This window comes from Dromaius novaehollandiae, unplaced genomic scaffold (assembly GCF_036370855.1).
Source record: "Dromaius novaehollandiae isolate bDroNov1 unplaced genomic scaffold, bDroNov1.hap1 HAP1_SCAFFOLD_27, whole genome shotgun sequence".
In the NCBI taxonomy this organism is placed as follows: Eukaryota; Metazoa; Chordata; class Aves; order Casuariiformes; family Dromaiidae; genus Dromaius; species Dromaius novaehollandiae.
Window position 1 is genome coordinate 4,954,758 of NW_026991415.1, and position 18,197 is coordinate 4,972,954.

The 18,197-nt window shown below is 53.7% G+C and overlaps 1 protein-coding gene across 1 annotated transcript; it reads right to left on the minus strand.

Moving 5' to 3' along the window:
• Positions 1-539: 539 nt before the first annotated feature.
• Positions 540-1,307, minus strand: LOC135326343 (olfactory receptor 14A16-like; the record flags this gene model as incomplete). The annotated part of the gene is made up of 1 exon (XM_064504224.1): positions 540-1,307. A coding segment is annotated over one exon (768 nt), but the record flags the coding sequence as incomplete, so codon positions are not given.
• Positions 1,308-18,197: the final 16,890 nt, after the last annotated feature.

The following is an 18,197-nucleotide window of genomic DNA, read 5'->3' on the forward strand; positions in this document are numbered from 1 at the left end:
GTTGGTCATTGAAGGTGACATGAACCACTCTCCAGGCTCCCTTCCCTCTGCCTGCAGGGTCCCCACTGTGGGCATCTGTCACCAGCCCCGTCATACGGGACACAGGCAGATAGCGTTTGATCATTCAGCATCTCCAGGAGCACTGGGCACCAACAAGTGAGAGCTGAATGCAGCCCTCCTTCCCTAACACACCACCCCATGAGCTCATCACCTTGAGCCCAGGGGTACCTTGGAAAAGCAACAGGCCCTTTCATGGTGCAAGTCCTTGAGTGACCTCTTGGCCCTAGTTCTGGAAGAAGAAATCAACTTTCAAGCACAGCACTGAGGAAATCCCCTTTTATTAGAGACCGGCCAGCTCTGACACAGAGACAGACGCATTCACAGAAGGCCTCTGGGTCAGACAGGCTGGGTTCCTGCTGCTGGAGAAGTGGGATCAATTCAAATACTTCTGTACAAGCATGATTATCACAGATACAATGCCCAAAGCACAAGAGTTGTCTGAGACAAATTCAAGTCGCTTACGAAGAGGGATGGGCAAGTTATTGCTGCTGAAACAGTACCAGTTGAATCAGCTTCCTCAGTGCCTCCTTGAGCTCCTTGTTCCTCATGCTGTAGATGAGGGGGTTCACTGCTGGAGGCACCACCGAGTACAGAACAGCCACCACCAGATCCAGAGCTCGGGGGGAGAGGGAGGAGGGCTTCAGGTAGGCAAACATTGCAGTGCTGACAAACAGGGAGACCACGGCCAGGTGCGGGAGGCACATGGAAAAGGCTTTGTGGCGGCCCTGCTCAGAGGGGATCCTCAGCACGACTGTGAAGATCTGCACGTAGGACAGCACAATGAAAATGAAACACCCAAGGAGTAAACAAAGACTAACCGCAAGAAGCCCAAGTTCCCTGAGGTAGGAGCCTGAGCAGGAGAGCTTGAGGATCTGGGGGATTTCACAGAAGAACTGGTCCACTGTGTTGCCTTGGCAGAGTGGTATTGAAAATGTGTTCCCTGTGTGCAGGAGAGCATTGAGAAAACCACTGGCCCAGGCAGCTGCTGCCATTCTGACACAAGCTCTGCTGCCCATGAGTGTCCCATAGTGCAGGGGTCTGCAGATGGCCACAAAGCGGTCATAGGCCATGACAGTGAGGAGATAAAACTCAGCTGAAATTAAGAAGAGAAACCAAAAGACTTGGGCAGCACATCCTGAGTAGGAAATGGCCCTGGTGTCCCACAGGGAATTGGCCATGGATTTGGGGACAGTGGTGGAGATGGAGCCAAGGTCGAGGAGGGAGAGGTTGAGGAGGAAGAAGTACATGGGAGTGTGGAGGTGGTGGTCACGGGCTACGGCTGTGATGATGAGGCCATTTCCCAGGAGGGCAGCCAGGTAGATGCCGAGGAAGAGTGAGAAGTGCAAGAGCTGCAGCTCCCCGGTGTTCGCAAACCCCAGGAGGAGAAACCCAGTGAGGAAGCTGCTGTTGGACATTTGCTTCCTCTGGGCTTTGGAGGACTGTCCAGGGAGGAAAAGATATTGACAAGTTAGGACTGGCTTTGAACAAAACCCACAGCATTTCTCAGAGCAACTCCCCACATGTTCTCTCTCCTTACCAGGAAGATCTTCCTTTGCCTCCTCTACTTCTGCTCTACTCTGTGCTTTCTGAGTCTGTCATGAGGAACAGGGTCCTCTGCCCGTGGGCTCCAGAGGAGTCAGCCCTGCTTGTTACACAGACACTCAGAATCAAAACAGCATGGTCAGTCATTGTCCAGTGACAAAGTGTCCTTGCAGGGCTGTCAGCTGGATTAGGTGAGACTCCTGAACCCCTGTTTGGCTCAGTTCTAATCCCGTTGGCTGGGGACCCACGTGACCACCCAGCACAGGCATAATTCATTGCTATTGATACACCTTCACTGCAGAGTATGTGACAATTACTGCAGGAACACTTTGTATGGACTATTTACAAATGTCTTAGCTGTGCACAAGCTGATCAGTTTTGCAGCAAGGACACTTAAGAACACCCCATCCAGGATGTTTATCAACACATTTCAGCATACAAAATTGGACTATACACAGCAGGATTTGTCACTAGGGATTTTCTACAGCCTTCAGCAATTCCCACCTTCAGGGCTGCCATAACTCTCAGTCAAATACTTAATTGCCTAGGTCCAGTCAATCACCTAGTTTCAAGGTGGTCTGTTGACTCATGACAACCTATTCTCCCATCTGTGCAGATGACTGGCCAGGAAATTCTCGGGCCAGGCAAGGAGCTAATGACCAAAGTGCTCGGGGTGTGCACACAAGTGTAGCCCTGGTACCCAGCCAAACCACAAGTATGACTTCACAACAAAATGGATTTTTCATATCTGAAACTCACCTGTAACTTCAGTCTCTTAGCTCTCACCAGATGCTCTGCCATACTGGGTACATTCAGATAGCAAACAGCAAGATGTATTTGGGGGTGGGGTGGGGGGGCAGTTTCTCACCACACACAGAGCACTTCTATTGAAGGGATAGAAATTCTTGTCTTTTTCCATTACTAGAGAATCCTGAGTGGCAAAAGTGTTTGGGTTAGTGCATGGCCCAAAAGAGGATGTCTCCTTAGGGAGACTTGGTGCATTCCCCAGCCCTACAGACTGCATGGCCCAAAGACCCACAGGCTAGGAGGGGTCTTGGACCCCTCGCTCCCATGCAGACACCTCCAGATGGGCACGCAGGAAAGCCTGCATCTTCCCCAGCTCTGCAGACCACCCTGCAGAGGAGGTTTTACTCTCAGCCACTGTGTCACACATCTGTTCTCCTGGAGGTCAGGCTGCAGAGGAGGTGACTCATGTCCTGGATCCCTTGCCTTGAGGGAAGAGGCTCTGCTGGGAGGCAGAGGAGACATGGGATGATCACTCAGGGCAAGGCACCTGCATTGCAGAAGCTGTCAGGGAACTGCCCACATCCACCCTCCCACAGCCTTTCCTGTTAAAGGTTTCCTCTCCTTCATGCATCATACCGCTGCTGCCTGGTAGTGTCCCAGGGGCATCTCCATATTTGCAGAAGCAGCTAGGACCAGCCCTGAAGAAGCTAATAAACATTTTGGTTGTGCTGCTCATAGTCAGAGGGGTAGCTGAAAGGATTTGCTGAGATTCCTTGCAGACTTTTTGATCTCTCAGTGTAACAACAGTTTAGGACTCGCAGTTTCTTGTCTAAACCCAGCACCTCTGTTTCCAAACCTGTCCAAAGGAGGAAAGCTTAAGCACAGACTCAGGAAGGAAAGCTCTGCCCTTTGCAGGTATGATCAGCATATACTTTCCTTCTGAAAAGTCCCCTCCAGAAAATGTCCTGGGGGTGAGCTGGAGCTGAGAGCAGCCCTCAGGCATGCAGCACCCTCTCAAGAGGAGAATGAACCTGCCCTGATGCAGGTCGCTCCTTCCACCCACAGCTTCTCCCTGCAGCAGCATAGGGAGTTCCCTGGGCAGGCTGAGTGCTGACCCTTGCAGGCAGCAGAGTCACTGCTCCGGACACACAGCACCCTGGGGTGCAGGGACACTGCTCTGAAATGCAGCCCTGCGCAGACCTGGGTGCACTCCCTGGCTTCACACCCCTGCACTACCCCCTGAAGAATGTAGCTGTGATGCCCTGTCAATGTGATGGTGTGGTTGGGAATCTCTGCTCTAAAGCACCACCTGCTCCAAACAGGAGAAGCTGGCAGAGCCACCCTGACCGACCCTATCAGCTGTGGAAGGTGCCAGCTGCAGAAGAGCCCTCCAGGAACCACGGCAGCGTTGCCTGCAGCCAGAGACTTACTGTGTCAAGGGCGGTGAAGATTTCTCCTCACAGTGAGCTCTTAGCTGTCCTCCCATTCCCAACAACCTTTAAGTTCAGAGTAGCTTATCTCATCCTGGCCCCTGCAGGCAGTGCCCTGACTCTTGCTGCTCCTTTAAGAGCAGCTGCTCCTGGACAGAGCTGTGTCTCTGCAGCGCCTGCCAGGTTGCCATGGGCTGCTGCAGTCCCAGGAGCCAGGCCCAGCAAAGACGTGACTTTCTCTGTGCCCTGTGCACCTTCAAGAAGTTCCCGGGGCTCCAGGGCTGACATCTCCTGAAAGACCGTGTGGTCACCCCTGGAAAATGCCCATTGAAGTAGACTAAAATAATCACCGATAGTTCCTCCCTAAACAGTGGAGAGACACTGAGTTCAGCATTTCAGTTTGTCTCATCACAAGATGGTTATCTGGGAGAGGTGGAAATGTCCCACTCTGGAAGGGCCTGCTCCCAACTCATAAGAAGACAGGACACCTAGGCAGGGACAAGAAGGGAGTTCATTTATTCATGCTTTAGCAATTGGTTTAGAGGTGTCAAGCTAGGCATTAAATACTGATTCAGAAGCTCCTGGGATGCAGGAGGATTCAGTTCCCTCCCATGCCCTCCACAGACTCACAGCAGGTGGGATTAACCTTGCCCAGGTTTTGGGGTGCATAGTGTGACTGTCTGCTTCTTGTCTAAGCTCCCAATGTAATCAATGGAGATGGAGGGTGGGAGTCAGCTGTTCATACACAAACAGCTTCTGACATTGGAAGTGTCAGAGGTGGTCCAAGACATGTACCAGTGTCTCCTTGCTCTGATGTAACAGCTCTGAAACCCACATCTTCCTGGGGCATCAGCTGCCAGGTGGAGAATCTCCTTGGCCATTTGAAATGACACCAGCTGCCTACTACTGCAAGAGCTCCACTCATCCTGAAGCTGAGACCTGTGCAGATCCTGATGTTGCAAACAGCTGATATAATTCAGTGCAGACACTTGGTTTAATGCAGTGACAACAGGCCTGCAGAGCCATGTCACCTGCACGGGGTGTCCAGCACAACCACCATGTTTCTAGCAGATACAGCTCAGGACCTACAGGAAAATCATGCCACTCTGGAGTGGTAGCTGGACAAATGCCCCAGGGCATCTCGGGTTTCCTCCCTGATCCCAAACAAGGGATTCTCAGCACTGCTTTTAGGCAAAGTCCATCCCACCTACATCTAAGCATGCTGCAAAGATGGAAGGCACATCACACCAAGGGCTCCACACATACTCCTACACTCTCAAATCCATCTAGTTCTCCTCTCCCTAAAGCTTTTCTCACCCCCCAGTTATGTGAACAGGGACCGTACTAATGATGCAGCTACAGCGTGGCTACACTGCAGGCTGTTCAGGCCCAAGGATGTTCTCAGTGGCACCTTGTCCTTCCTGGACATCCGGTAACTTCTATCACAGGCCCCAAGGAGCTGTAAAGTCATCTTGGGTACAAAACACTTCTCCTGCCACAGCTGCATGACCCAACTCTGTTTCTCCCTGGCCTTGGCTACTGCAGGGTTTGCTCTTTTAGTGGGTGCCTCATATCATCATTACATTGCCATTTGCTAGCTACACCAGCAGGTCTCTGCTCTGAAGTGGGGCCATTGCATACACGGTGTCCTTGGCTCTGGGGACCAGGTGTCACCGTGGCAAGTCTGCACTCAGCCCTGGTGCCACAGCTGAGGTCCTGTAGCCCAAATACACACAAATGCACATAGACCAGTCCACAAACAAGAGGAAGGGGAGATGCACAGGCTGTCACAGAACCTCAAATCTTTAAGCAACCTGAGGAAGTCTGTGGATCACAGAACCTGCTTCTTTTAGGGGGACTTTAATCTCTCTGACATTCATTGGGAGGGCAGTGCAGCAGGGTGCAAACTGTCCAGGAGGATTCTGGAGGGTGTGAAGGACAACTTCTGAGCACAGCTCAACCAGGCAGGTCAACAAGGGTGACACTTTCCTGGACCTGGAACCTGCAAACAAGGAAGAACTGACCAGGGATGTGATAATCAGTGTCAGCCTTGCCTGCAGTGGCCACGAAGTAGTAGAGCTCCTGCTCCTGAGGGGAGTGAGGAAGAAGAGTATTAGAGTCCAGACTCTGGATGTCAGAGGAGCAGACTTGGGCCTCCTGGGAGGAGGAATGGTGGAGGAATCCCATGGGAATCAGCTCTGAAGGGCAAAGGAGCTCAGGAAAGCTGGCAGGTCTTTAAGGGAGGATTCTCCAAGCTCGAGAATGGCCCATACTGATCCCCAGGAGAACAGGTAGACATCTCAGGAGACAGGGTGGCTAAACACGGATCTCTCGACTGAGCTCTAGCACAAAAAGGCAGAACACAGGGATGGGCAGCAGGGAAAGGCTGCAAAGGGGGAATTTAGAAATATTGTCCAGGGAAGTAGGGAATTGGTTAGGAAAGCCAAAGCTCCTCTAATACTGATGCTTTCAAGGGATGTCAAAGGCACAAAGATGATCTGCTATTCCCTCAGAAACAGTAAAAGCATAAACAGGGAAAATGTGAGCCCACAGCTGAATGGGGCAGGGAATCTGGTATCAGCAGATGCAGATAGGTCTGGGGAACTCAATGCCTTTGCTTTAGCCTCCACCAGCAAGGTCTCCCAGGCCACTGTGCTTAGAGTCAGGACTTCCAAGGAGAAAAACAACCAGCAGTGCCTGAGGGTTGAGTCAGGAATGATCTGCAAGAACACAAGTCTACAGGATTGGATGGGCTGCAGCTAAGGGTGCTGAGAGAGCTGGCCTATCTAGCAAGGCCTCTCTCTATCATCTTGGAAAGCTGTGGAGACTCAGGGAGGACCCAATGACTGGGGAAAGGCAAATGTTGCATCCATCTTCAACAAAGGCCACAAGGACAACCTGGGGAACTACAGGCCATTCAGCCTCACTTTGATCAGGAGAGTGTCATGGACCGAGTCTTCTCCGATCCCATTTCTAGGTAAACAAAGGAGAAGAAGGTGACTGGGAGCAGTCAGCATAGATTTACTGAGGGGAAATGATGTGGGCCTCACCAACCTCATGCACTTCTCTGCTAAAAGAACTGTATTTGTGGATGATCAGAGAACAGTGAATGTCAGTTAACTCAAGTTTAGGAAGGCTCTTGACACTTTCTCCCACACTATACTTGCACACCGGTTAGTGTGCAAGTTAGACAGCAGTGTGCCCAGGCAGCAAGAAAGGCCAACTGCCTGAAACAGGCTGAAAGCCTCCGACAGACCTGATATCTTTGTCCCCTATGGCTGTTGTCTCTGCCACTAAGGCCTATGAGTAGACATCAGGGCTTCACTGTCCCCTTGTCTCCTGGGGAGCCCAGCAGGTCTCATGTCATTGTCTTCATGAATATTGCACACCCCAGTGTGCACACTGCACCCCAGGAACAGCCATGGAAAACACTTAGGGGAAAGGCTCTCCCTTCCCAGAGTCTCAGTGTCCATGCTTGGCAATTTTGCTTGAAAAACACATCAAGGGTTAACATGGTATCAGAGCCACCTGCACATTTCCTTTGCCTGCCTGTTATTGGTGATTACAATTTTCTGCTCTAATCAGCCTCCAGCAAGTATTTGCTGGTAATGGCCCTCAGTGGGATCTATTAACACTCTACAAAGGTTTGGGATTTGCTTCTGACTTTGACTTGAACATTTTACTCAATCTCCTTGCAATAGCTGAGGTTCATGGACTCAGCACCAAATACACCATGGGGCTCATTATAATGCAAAAAGCCAGGATGAACCACGCGTCTCTCTATAATTTTCTTCAAGTAATGTATGGCTAATTGGTTTCAGCAGTGTAGTTGAAAGACAGTGACTTCAGTTAGAACGTAGTGTAAAGGTATTTCTGCTTTTTAAGGTTTTTATGATTAGTATGCTTTTTCAGCTTTCACAATAAGTGACAGCAACATTCTCCAAATGATATAGATCCAGAGTGTCTCCTAAGGAAGTGTGGACATGCAGGAAAAGCAGTGTCCCAGAGGTCAGACACTGTATGGGCAATCTTCCTCCCCATCTCCTTAAACCTGCCATTTCCCTCATCAGCCACCTGGGACTTGCATCACTCCTGTTAAAGTCAAACCTTTCTCCACTGAAGTCTGCAACTGAATGTTACAGCTCATATGCCCCAGTTCCCACCTGCTTTCCTCAGAGAACGAGCTGCAAATAGACACAGAAGAATTTTTCTTAATTGCAAGCCAGAAAAAAAACCCAAAAAAAAGGCATGCTATAGTTTGATAAAATGAATTACACTCCTCAACTGCATGCTAAGTCCAAGCTGTCTCCAGTGAGGTCCCCTTTCCAGAAGGGATAGCCTGGCTAGAAATGTTTTGGAGAGATAGGAAATGCTAGATAGAAACAGAATGAAGGACTTGCCCAGAGGAACAAAATCCTGAAAGACGGAGCAAGCTTTAACCTCCCCAAAGCGCAAATCAGCAGTGTGGTATGGGAATGAACAAAGAGTAATGGAAGGAGTTACAGTGTTACAGTGCCCAGACAGTGTGCTGTAAAGGGATGTTAGAAATTGTTAATGTAATCAGGACATGTGGAAAAAGAGGAGAGAGCCATACAGCTCCTGGGGGTCCTGCACCATGCTGGGGGCTGTGCTGCTCTTGGGCATCTTGGACCAGGCTGTGTTTCTGTACAAAAGTCTGGAAAAAACTCTATGCAAGTCCCTGGAGAAGAGGGATTTTCCTGGGCACTCAGAGCAACCCAGGCAGGACTCAGGCATGTCAAGGGAAACCCATCCCACCCACACCAAACCCACTGCTCTCAAGCCTGGGACCTTCCCGGCCCCTTGGACCAGTAGCAGGAGGAGGTGTGGGGGCATGGCCATGTCCCAGGCTAGCCTCTGTCAGGCCTGCAGCTCCACAACATGTCACAGCTTCAAGTGAGCTCTCTACAGCAACACTTCCCATGGCCCTGGTGCACTGGCAAGACTTTGGGCAGACACCCAGGAGACAGGGCAGAGAAAGGGCAGAGACCTCAGGGTGCACAGCTGGGCTCACAGTGTCACAGAGGGGGTGCCACGGGCTGGATAAGCAACCCAAAGAAGTAAACGAGTCCTTCCTTTGGCAGTGACTTGGAAAGCCCCATCTCTGACAGTATTCAAGGGGGATGGAGTCTCCCTTCTGCAAGAGTCACCCCAGGACTGTGCCAAGACTAGGAAGGGGAGGAAGACTGGTTGTAGGGACATTCTCAAGCTTCAGCAGCTGCAGAGGTGGGAGCTGGTCACCTCACAAACTTCTGAATGACCCCAAATGCAGGTCCTGAGGCACTGCACCGCCTTCCAGGCTTTGCACCAGAGCCTGGACAGCAGCACTGTGGTGTGTGGGCATGTCCTGAGAATACCATGGTCAAAACTGTGGGAGATGCATGGTGCCAGGGCTGTAAAGCCCCTCAGGAGAGCTTGAGTGGCAGCTGGGTATGTGCAGGGTGCCAGAGGCTATAGCGACCCCCAGGCAAGAAGCACTGCTTTGAGGTGACTCCGAAAAGACCAAGGCCCAGCTGAGGCCCAGGGAGGAGAAATGGCTTTCCCTAGGCTCAGGGAAGGCTCAGCCAGAAAGAAAGCAGGGAAAAATGCATGGGAAATGGGAAAACTTCCCTAGATTTGCTCCCTGGCCTGGCCCTCCAGGTGATGTGTGTTAAGAGCACATTGGCTCTTCTCTGGCATGTTATCTGTGTACCACAGATGGAGAAACCTTACTGCAGACTGCTAAAAACAAAAAGGGTGCTTTGGTGCCTCAAGGAGGAAGGCTCTGTCCTGTCCCATATTGTCCTACACCCTACTTTGACAAAAAGAGCAACCCACAACAGAAACCAGTTTTGAAGCTCACCAGAGCCTCTCAGCCTGTGGCCATGCTTTGTGCTCTTTGATCTCACAGGACTTTGATCCTGGCTTTGAAAAATGCCAAAACTTAAACCAGCCCTGAAGACCCAGCTTCCCACACAGGTCTGCCCAGGGCAGAGACCTGTCAGTGCAGGGGCGCAGAAGTGACTTCTCCAGTGCCCCATTATAGAATATTCACAGCCTTTGCCACCATCTGGAGACATTCCTGAAGGATTTATCAGTACGTTCTGGAAAATAACTGGAGTGAGGGGAGGTGACTGCTTTCCAGGACGTGAGGGGAAATCTGTCTGCTCTCTCCCTGGCTGTGCCATCTCCATGGCAGTCACCTCCTGAGCCCCCTGATGACACGAGCTGAGGTCACAGTGGGATGTGCTGCATCACAGGGAGGTCACCCCAGTGCCACAGTGGTGCCCTCACTTCCCTGCAAGATCTAGCCTGTGCTGGGCACCACTTGTGCACTCCCCACTGCTGCCCTTTGGAGCCACTCTGGGTCAAGGAGAGGGGATGAGAGCCACGCTGGGGCCCCTCCCCAACAGGCAGAGGAGCAGGGGCATGTTGGAGAGGAGTTTTGGGTGACGAGACGGGAAGAGCGTCCTTCCTCCTTGGCTGGAGAGGTGAGCCAAGGGCAAGGGGGCAAGTGAGATGCAGGACTGCTGGACCACCACCAAGAGCCCAGACCACAGCTCCTTGTTCCCAGAGCTCCTGCGGCTCTGCACTGAGGGTAAAGGCTTTGGGAGCTCCTTCCTGAGGGGTCGCACAGAGACTGTGAACTGCGAAAAGGGCTGTGGATCCTGGGCTGTGGATCCTGGGCTGTGGGGGTGGCTGGACAGGGTGGGGGCTGCCATGAGAGCCCTGTTGTAGGGTCCTGATGGGGCCAAGGGGTGAGAGGACGCGGCCCTGCCCCGCCCAGGGGCAGCAGGACGCTGCCCACGGGCTCCAGCACTCTGGCCATGCCCAGGGCCCCCGTGCCCACACCAGGGCCAGCACCGGCACCAGCACTGGCAACGGGGCTGCTCCCCCACGCCCAGCATGGTCCCTGCTTGCAGGGCAGCCAGGAGCCCCGCGGGGCCCCTGCATCAGAGCCCAGACCCTGCGCAGCAGCAGCCGGGCCCTGGGGCCCTGCACTGCCTGGGCACATGGCGCCGGGCTGCCCCCAGGCCCTGCCGCGCCCCGCGCTGCCTCACGCTGCCGCCCACAACATGGCGCCCTGCCGCAGAGGGGGGTGGGAGGGGAGGGGCAGAGCTGATCACCAGGGCAGGAGTCTGCAACATTTCCCTGGCAACACCCCCGTGCTGCCTCCTATTGGCTGGTGTGAGGAGGGGGACGGGGCTGCATTTGACTGGTGGCTCTGTCAGCCAATTGGAGTGCAGCATGAGGAACAACCCAGACCTGGAAGTGGGCGGGATCAAAGCAGGAGCGAGGGGCCGGGCGAGAGCGGGTGTGAGTGGGGCTGGTGGGGCTGCGGGCGCGTCCCGATGGTGGCAGGTGCCCTCCCGCCGGGGCGGGGGCAGTGGTGCTGCCCCGGGGCTGCTTTCCTCCCAGAGCTGCAGCAGGGGCTGGTGGGGCCGGGAGCACGGGACAAAGCGCCCTGGCCCCGGGGCAGCTGCCCTGCGAGCCAGACGTGCCGGCTGCCCACGAGCAGCTGGGCCGGGGCGGCTGGGGGGGGTTTGGGGTAGGAAGCTTTGCCCCTGCCCTGGGTCGCAGACCCCTTGTTCAGCCTTTCCCAGAGCTGCTGCTTTGGGGACAGTAACTGCTCCGTAGCGGGTGTTTCGCTGCCCGATGAGCATTGCGAGGCCCCAGGGTGACTCTGGGCGGCCGCTCAGGAGCTGGCTGAGCCTTGGGGGAGGCAGGGACAGCTGCAGGCGGCAATAGCCGCGTGGCCGGGCTGTGGGCAGGGAGGTGACGGCTGTCTGCGAGAGCTGGGCCAGGAGATCCCCAGTGTCAAATCAGCTCTTGGTCAGTAGCTGACAGGCCAGCAGGAGCCCGTGGCTCGGCTGTTGATGATGAGGTCACTTCTGCTGGAGTAGCTGATAGGCCAGCAGCAGGAACAAGGCTTGGATGTTGATCATGAGGTCATTTCTGACTAATGAACTGATTGGACAGCAGCAGCCATGTGGGTGGAAAGATGCTTGTGAGGTCATCTCCAGCTGACCAGTTGATAGGGCAGCAGCAGGTCCATGGCTGGGATCTGTGCTTTGGAGATCACTTCTGCCTAAGCAGCTGATAAGCCAGGATTTGTCTCATGGCTGGGGAAGTTATCGTGAGGTAGCTGCTGTCTCAGAGTCTCATAGTCCAGTGAGAGGCACATGGCTGTGAAGGGGACTGTGAGGTCATCTCCTTCTGAGTCTCTGATAGGCCAGCAGCAGGCCCCTGCCTGGGAAGTTCCTTGGGAGGTCACTGCAGACAGAGCAGCTGGCAGGGCAGCAGCTGGCACCTGGCTGGGAACTGACTCTGAGGTCCCTCCTGTCCCAGCAGCCTCCAGAGCTGCAGCAGGTGCCTGGCTGTAAAGGTGCCTGTGAGGTGCCTTCTGGGTGAGAAGCTGATAGGCCATCAGCAGGCTGTGAAGTGGGGAATGTGCTGCTGAGGTCAGCTGTGTGTCTGTCCGTGATAGGCCAGCAGCAGGCCCCTTGCTGGGAATGGACTTTGAGGTCATTTCCTCCAGGGCAGCAGGGAGGCCAGCAGCAGGCCCGTGGCAGGGACAGTGTTTGTGAGCTCAGCTCTGTCTCAGTGCCTGACAGACTGTGTGGAGGCACATTGCTGGGAGAGTCGCTGTGAGGTCACTTCTCTCTTCAAGGCTAGCACTTGGCTAATGGCTTGGGTATTTGCTTGTGAGGTCACTTGTGCCTGAGTCCCTGATAGGCCAGCAGCAGGCAGCTGGGTGTGGAAGCAGATTGTGAGGTCTCCTGGGTCAGAGGACCTGGTAGGGCAGCAGCATGTTCATGGCAGGGGAAGTTATTTCAAGGAACATTCTGCCTCTGAAGCCCATAGGCCATCAGCAGGCACCTGGTGGGGGTATGAACTTGTGAGGCTACTTCCATCTGAGCAGCTGCTAGGCCAGGAGAAGGCCCATGGCTTGGATGTTGGTGGTGAGGTCACTTCTGGGTTTGGTGAGTGTGCTGGGAGGAGGGATTGACACCTGCAGAGCTCTACAGCAGTATAGAGATGCAACCAATAAATCAAGCAGAGGTAGGCAATAACATTCCACACCATCTGACACGAATCTTATTCCACTCCATCATTGTGAATTAATAGTGCTGCATTTAAAATGTGGATGATGTTCTCTGGTAAACATAGGCATGAGGGTTGACTTTGTAGTTCTTGCTAATAATGTGGGCTTACAACCTGCTACTGGTGGATGAAGGAGTCCTGCTAGAATGTTTATGCTGCTAAATGAATGATGTGCTGGTGTGAGCAGTGATGTTAGTAATCACTGCTTTCCAGGGTCTGTGTGCTGTAGTAATTCTGTACCACAAAAACACCAGGCTGCTTCTGAGATTCTCCTCCAAGACCTGAACGATATTTCTGTCCTCTGCTTCCTGGAGGTGGGAAGTGAGCACTGCAGGGCTGTGCCTGGCTGCTGAGAGGAAGGGCCTGTTGCAAGGCCGTGGAGGACTGGAAGGGAATGGAAGGGCTGGAGAATTGGTGTGTGTGTTTAGTGGCCCTGGGGGTGCCCTGGCTGCTGCCCTGTGTGGTGCTGTGCCCTGTGTGGCCCTGCTGCAGAGGCACGTGTTGGCTGGGAACCCTCTGTGAGGGGAGGGGTGGGGGGTGTGGTGTGTCACAGTGGTGGGGTGCCCTGTGGCGGTAACGAGTGGTAGCCCCAGTGTCTTGGTGCTGCTCTGCATGGGAGGAGGTGTCTGGAGAGAGCAGTGCTGTGCGTGGGGAGTGCCGCCAGGCTGGGGAGCCGGGGAGCCCTTGGAGGTGAGGAGGTGACTTGGCTCGTAGGGCCCAGGCTGCCCTGGTGGCCACAGCCAGGGGTGCTGGCAGCCTGCTGCCTTCTGTGCACTGAGGTTCAGGCCTTGAGCTTGCGAAACTCTTGCCAGGATCTGCAGGCAGGATGCAGAATAAAGGCTAGGGAGTGTTTCTGCTTGCTCTGAGATCTGAACCAAGGCTGCTTTTCCCCTCCTTTCCTCTTATTTGCTTTTCCTCATGACACCTTTCCCTGCAGCAGTATTTGCTGAAGGAGGAGAAGGAGGAGGCCATGGGAGATGCTCATTCCCAGCTGGGCTTTTCTCCTGTTGCACGTGCGTCCATCTTCCAACCAGATTCCCAGCTTTGGGCAGGCATTGTAGATCCTGTGTGCTGGAAGCAGGTACTTCTGCTCCTGTCAGGCAAGTTGGGTCACATTTCATGGTATAACGGGGACATGCAGCCCCATCTGTGACATTTTCTGGTGAAAAGCCTCCTTTTGGCAGCAGGTGGTGCAGGACTGAGGAAGAGATTTGATGCTGAGGATCAGCACAAGGAGTGTGATCAGGAAGCACCCATTGCTGGGCAGAGCGTATTTTTCTGCCAGGTGCCAGCTAGGGACACGTGAGCCTCTCCAGTCCCATGAGTTATTCTGTGTTGGGCCGTGGCTGTCCAGCAAAGACAGAGCAGCGTTTTTGGATGTGGAGGAGTTAGCAGGCAGCTCGATAGAGCTGCTGGAAAGTCCCTGAAGGACCGTGAACGATGAGAAAAGAGGAAGAAGGGTGCTTGTGCAGGGTGAAAATGGGGAAGTAAGAAGCAGAGAAAGACAAAGTCAGCGTCTTACTAATCCAGACCATGTGCCGCGTGTCCCTGTAGCTTAACCCAATTATAGACTAGAGCTAGATGTATGAACAATGATCTTTAGCGAATCACGAATAAGAAAGATTATGTATGAAAAATCTGTACGAGTATAAGTATACATGTAAAACCTCAATAAAGGGTTTTCTGATTCACCCACATCAGGAGTCCATGCCTTAACTCCCCCTCAAGAGCTTTCCTTGCCAAGGCTTTCCTGACTTCAGGGAGAGGGCAGGTCCAAAGTAGAGATGGGGAGTCAGGTCAGCAGGATGGGGACAGGGTCAGGCCAGCACCTGAGAGGTGCAGGGCCAGGCACAGCCATGTCCACAGCGTCACTCAGGCCAGCCCCAAGGACAAGGACAGCAGCTCCCTGGCAAGGGGGTGAGGCCCTGCAGTGAGGCCAGTCACTCTCTGTCTCCCCTGTTCTTGTGCCCAGCAGATCCCCCTCCCTCTCTGCCTGCAGCCCCTCCATGCCCACCCCACTGCCCAGCACAGCACCAGAGCCCTGGCCCTGCAGCCCCTCCGGCAGCTCCTGTTGCCCCAGGGACAGAGCAGCCTGCCCCAAGCTGGTGCACAGACAAACCTGTTTCTCCTCGTTTCCTATCTCTGAATGCCGTCCGCTTTTCTCCTGGGATGTCTCTGCTCCCTAGAGAGCTGTTCCCTAGCAGGCTGTGGGGTCATGTGGCCATGGGGTGGCTCCTGACTCAGCTTTGGCAATGCTGGTTGGAGCCGGAAGCAGACCCAGCTGGACAGGGATTACCACCAGTGATACTGCTGGCACCTCTCTGTGCTCATGGATGGTGCTCAGAGTGACCCCAGGGCACTTGCAATGGCAGATGTGTTTGGGTGGGCACTAGCTCCAGCCTGTGGTGTTTCACTGAGGGTGCAGGAATCACTCTCCAGTGCCCCTTCCCTGGGCCTCCTGGGTCCCCACTGCCTCTCCTGGGATTGCAGAGCCCTTGTTTCCCCCTGCATACCTGGATTTAGTACTCTACCTTCTGGTTACCCCACCATGGTCCATCCCTCACTTTGTGAGGCTCCACTCACTGCCCACCCCCACGCACACACTGTCCCTGGAGGTTCCCTGAGCTCTCCTGGGACTCAGATTCCCCTCCAGAAGGATGGGCATCTCTCATCAGCACTGTCACCTGTGGGACAGCCCCAGGCAGACATTTCAGAGACCATTGCCCATCTCCACTGGTCACTGACAGATGAACCCTGAATCCAGCCCTCAGTACCTAACAGATAAGCCAAGAACTCTGAGCTCGTCTCCTGGATCCCATGGAGTTCACAAGCAGAAGAACAGGCCCTTTTGTGGTGCAATCCCTTGGGTTTAGTTTTGACTCCATCTTCTGAAGAAAGGCCAGACTTCAGGCACGTCACAGGGGAGATCCCCTTTAATTATGGAAATGTTGTTCTGCAGGCCAGGTCTGGCATAAGGGTGCCCATTGCCTGGGGCTGCCTGTACTTCCAGGACACACGCACATGGAAACACAACCCTACCACCACCAGGTCATGAGAACTCCTGGGTCGTATCCACCATATCCACAGCACAGAGCACAGAAGGCCAGCATGGAAATGAAGAGAACAGCTCTAAAAAGAGAAAGTCCTGCTGCTGTGCGAGGAGATGTCTCCAGGAAAGCTGCAGTCCCCCCAGGAAGGGTGCAGTGAGGAAACGCCTGCTGCAGCAGTGGGGGGATGATACTGCCAAGCACGGGGTCTGTTTCCACAAGCTGCTGCCTGACTCCCCTCCACTCCTCCTCTACTTGTAGTGTTGGGGTGCTGTAGAGGGAAGGGACCAGCCCACGGTGATACTTGGCTGCCACTCTTGCAGGAGAGGGGTGTGAGATCACACCCTGTGTCCAGGGGAGCCGAGCCTAATGGACATGGAACCTGTGGTCTCACACTGCCTACACTCGTGTGAGCCTGACTCTGTGCCCTTGAACTCCCTTGAAGAGACCCTGCAGAGGGAAACCCTCCTCATTGCCCTGAGGGCATCTGAGCAGCTCAGAGTAGGGAGCTCTGAGGTTCACCCATCTCCGCTGATGAAGGGGGAAGTCTGGCTTCCTGCTTCAACACAGCCTCTGGGTCAGATTCAAAGAAGAGATACCTGAGGACAAGTCACACAAAACTGAACTTTTTTTTCTTTTTGCAAGAACGTATCAGAGAAAAGTAAGAAAAAAGAGAAATGAGCAACACAGAGTCCTGATTCCAGATCCCCAGTTATTGCTGCTGATCTTCGACCCATTGGATCAATCTCTTCAGTGCATCCTTGAGCTCCTTGTTCCTCATGCTGTAGATGAGGGGGTTCACTGCTGGAGGCACCACTGCATACAGAGCAGCCACCACCAGATCCAGAGCTGGGGAGGAGAGGGAGGGGGGCTTCAGGTAGGCAAACATGCCAGTGCTGATAAGCAGGGAGACCACGGCCAGGTGTGGGAGGCACATGGAAAAGGCTTTGTGCCGGCCCTGCTCAGAGGGGATCCTCAGCACAACTGTGAAGATCTGCACGTAGGACACCACAATGAAAATGAAACACCCAAAGCCTAAACAAAGACTAACCACAAGAAGGCCAGCTTCCCTGAGGTAGGAGTCTGAGCAGGAGAGCTTGAGGATCTGGGGAACCTCACAGAAGAAGTGCTTCACAACATTGCCTTGGCAGAGTGGTATAGAAAATGTGTTTGCAGTGTGCAGGAGAGCATTGAGAAAAACAGTGCCCCAGGCAGCTGCTGCCATTTGGACACAAGCTCTGCTGTCCATGATGGTCCCATAGTGCAGGGGTCTGCAGATGGCAACGTAGCGGTCATAGGTCATGACTGTGAGGAGAGAATACTCTCTTCCTAATAAGAAGAAAATGAGGAAGACCTGGGCAGCACATCCTGAGTAGGAAATGGCTGTTGTGTCCCACAGGGAATTGGCCATGGATTTGGGGACAGTGGTGGAGATGCAGCCAAGGTCGAGGAGGGAGAGGTTGAGGAGGAAGAAGTACATGGGGGTGTGGAGGCGGTGATCACAGGCTATGGCTGTGATGATGAGGCCGTTGCCCAGGATGGCAGCCAGGTAGATGCCCAGGAAGAGGGAGAAGTGCAAGAGCTGCAGCTCCCGTGTGTCCGAGAATGGCAGGAGGAGGAACTTGTTGAGGGAGCTGCTGTTGGACATTTTGCTATCTGCAGGCATGGGGGACTGTCCAAAGGAGAAGAGACATTGAGAAGTTAGGAGACACTTTTCAAGCAAAAAACCCTCAAATGTTGCAGTTCTCATACAACCCCCCACATTGCCTCTCTCTTTACTGAGAGGATCTTTGTGCAGCTCGCTTGCTTCAGCTCCACTTTGCACTGGCTGAGTGTGCTGCTGTGAGGAGCAGGGGCCTCTGCCCATGGGCTCCAGAGGAGTCAGTCCTGCTGTACAGCAGTGGGAATGGGGGAATGGGGGTGACTAGCTCTGACATTCACCATTTCTCTCAGCTGAACTCCACCAGTCATGTAGAGGTGCTTTTCAGTGTCTTCACTCCCCATTCTAAAGAATGAGGTTTGAGGAACAGAGTTTCTGGGATTTTTTATATTCTTTGAGATGTCCTTGTCACCTCTGGGGAGTGTTCCTCAAAGGTAGAAATCCTTGGCATTTCTACTGTGAGTCCTGAGAAAAAATGGATTCACTGTCCCTTGTTGCAGCGTGAGGACAGCTAGTCTGTCTATTAGTCTTGTTCCCAGGTGCCTTGGGCTCCCACTTCATTGAGCTCATGGATGATCGCACTCATATGTTGCCCTAAAAGGAAACCAG